Source organism: Culex pipiens, chromosome 3 (genome assembly GCF_016801865.2).
Source record: "Culex pipiens pallens isolate TS chromosome 3, TS_CPP_V2, whole genome shotgun sequence".
NCBI lineage: Eukaryota > Metazoa > Arthropoda > Insecta > Diptera > Culicidae > Culex > Culex pipiens.
Genome location: NC_068939.1, coordinates 77,190,322 through 77,191,536, shown reverse-complemented (window position 1 = coordinate 77,191,536; position 1,215 = coordinate 77,190,322). Strand labels below are relative to the sequence as shown.

At 42.6% G+C, this 1,215-nt stretch overlaps 1 protein-coding gene across 1 annotated transcript; it reads right to left on the bottom strand.

Moving 5' to 3' along the window:
- Positions 1 to 229: 229 nt before the first annotated feature.
- On the bottom strand, positions 230 to 979 carry LOC120428572 (protein LLP homolog). The gene is made up of 2 exons (XM_039593605.2): positions 681 to 979; positions 230 to 619 (listed from the first exon to the last, which is right to left on the bottom strand). The coding sequence occupies exons 1-2, from the start codon at positions 849 to 851 to the stop codon at positions 326 to 328; spliced, it is 465 nt and encodes a 154-aa protein (XP_039449539.1). The 5' UTR covers positions 852 to 979; the 3' UTR covers positions 230 to 325.
- Positions 980 to 1,215: the final 236 nt, after the last annotated feature.

The following is a 1,215-nucleotide window of genomic DNA, read 5'->3' as shown; positions in this document are numbered from 1 at the left end:
TTAAGAATTGGTTTTACCCAATATGTATTTTCCTTACTTTGCGGCAAGTGATGGATTTGTGTGATGAAATACAATCTGTTTTAATTAATGTTTAAAATAACGCGCCTTTCGATCTAGCTGTAAGCCATTTAAATTAAGCAACAATAAATAAATACTGTAAAACGCCACAGTGTAAAATTTAATGTTAATCAAATCATAAAGTATACTAATAAAGAACTATAGTTGAATGTTTTTTGAAAGTTTAGCTTTGTTTATTTATACAGAATTTTTCCCTCCGGCTTACAGATACAACTTAGATTAGCGCGACAAAAAAGATCAACCAACTTCAAACGATGTTCCTCCAGTTGCAGGTCTCATCGATAAAGTGCATCTTCCGGCCGGGCCGACCGCGCTTCTTCTTGATCTTGCCGTCGCGCAGCAGCTGCTTTCGCTTCTCCTTCCGGGCGTTGTACCACACCGGATACTGCCCAAACTGGTCCTGCTTGGTTCGGGTGTTGTACCGGTGCTTCACCTTGGACTCCGGGTGCACAATGTCGATGTACTCGTTGTGGTCAACGGTGTCCTTGGTTTCTTCCTTGACGATGTCCTCCCGGACTTCCGCTTTGATCTTCTCCTCTTCCTAAAAATTTAAGAAAACTTTAAAATTCTGTCACTCGAAACAAAATTACGAAAGAACCCACCTCCTTCTTCTTCTGCTGTTCGGTAATCTCCTTGACCTTTTCCATGATATCCATTCCGTCCTCGTCGATCATGCCGAGCGTTTTTTTCAGCTTCTTCAGCTCCTTGACCTTGTTCTTGGCGCGCCGGATGCGGTTGTTTTTGTCCCGCCGGGACTTGGAACGGGCCGTCATGGTGAGTTAATTTCCGGGGGAACTGCGATAAATAAACGGAACTTTCCGGTGGAAAATTCACAAAAACCTCGCAGCGAAAACACGACAACGTGTTTTGATTCGGAGCGATGGCGACATGAAAGAGTGAACTTCAGTTTGACAGCTGACTGTTTTGGTTTTCGGCCTGGCACTCGCAGGGTTGCCAGATTTGAAAGAACTACATACCTGCAGATTTGTAGGCAGGTATTCAAAATAGTCTGCAGACAATTTTAAGAGGCAATCTTTTCACAGATATGCAAAATCGTTTCAAATCATTTGCTCAACAACTTGATCTTGACAATCTCTATTGAAAGATATCTAATATTCCTACTCGGCACAAGGCGTT

Coding starts and splice junctions, on each gene's coding strand:
- LOC120428572 (XM_039593605.2), bottom strand. CDS start 851: ATGACGGCCCGTTCCAAGTCCCGGCGGGACAAAAACAACCGCATCCGG. Junction 620..680: donor AACAGCAGAAGAAGAAGGAG/GTGGGTTCTTTC, acceptor TTAAATTTTTAG/GAAGAGGAGAAGATCAAAGC.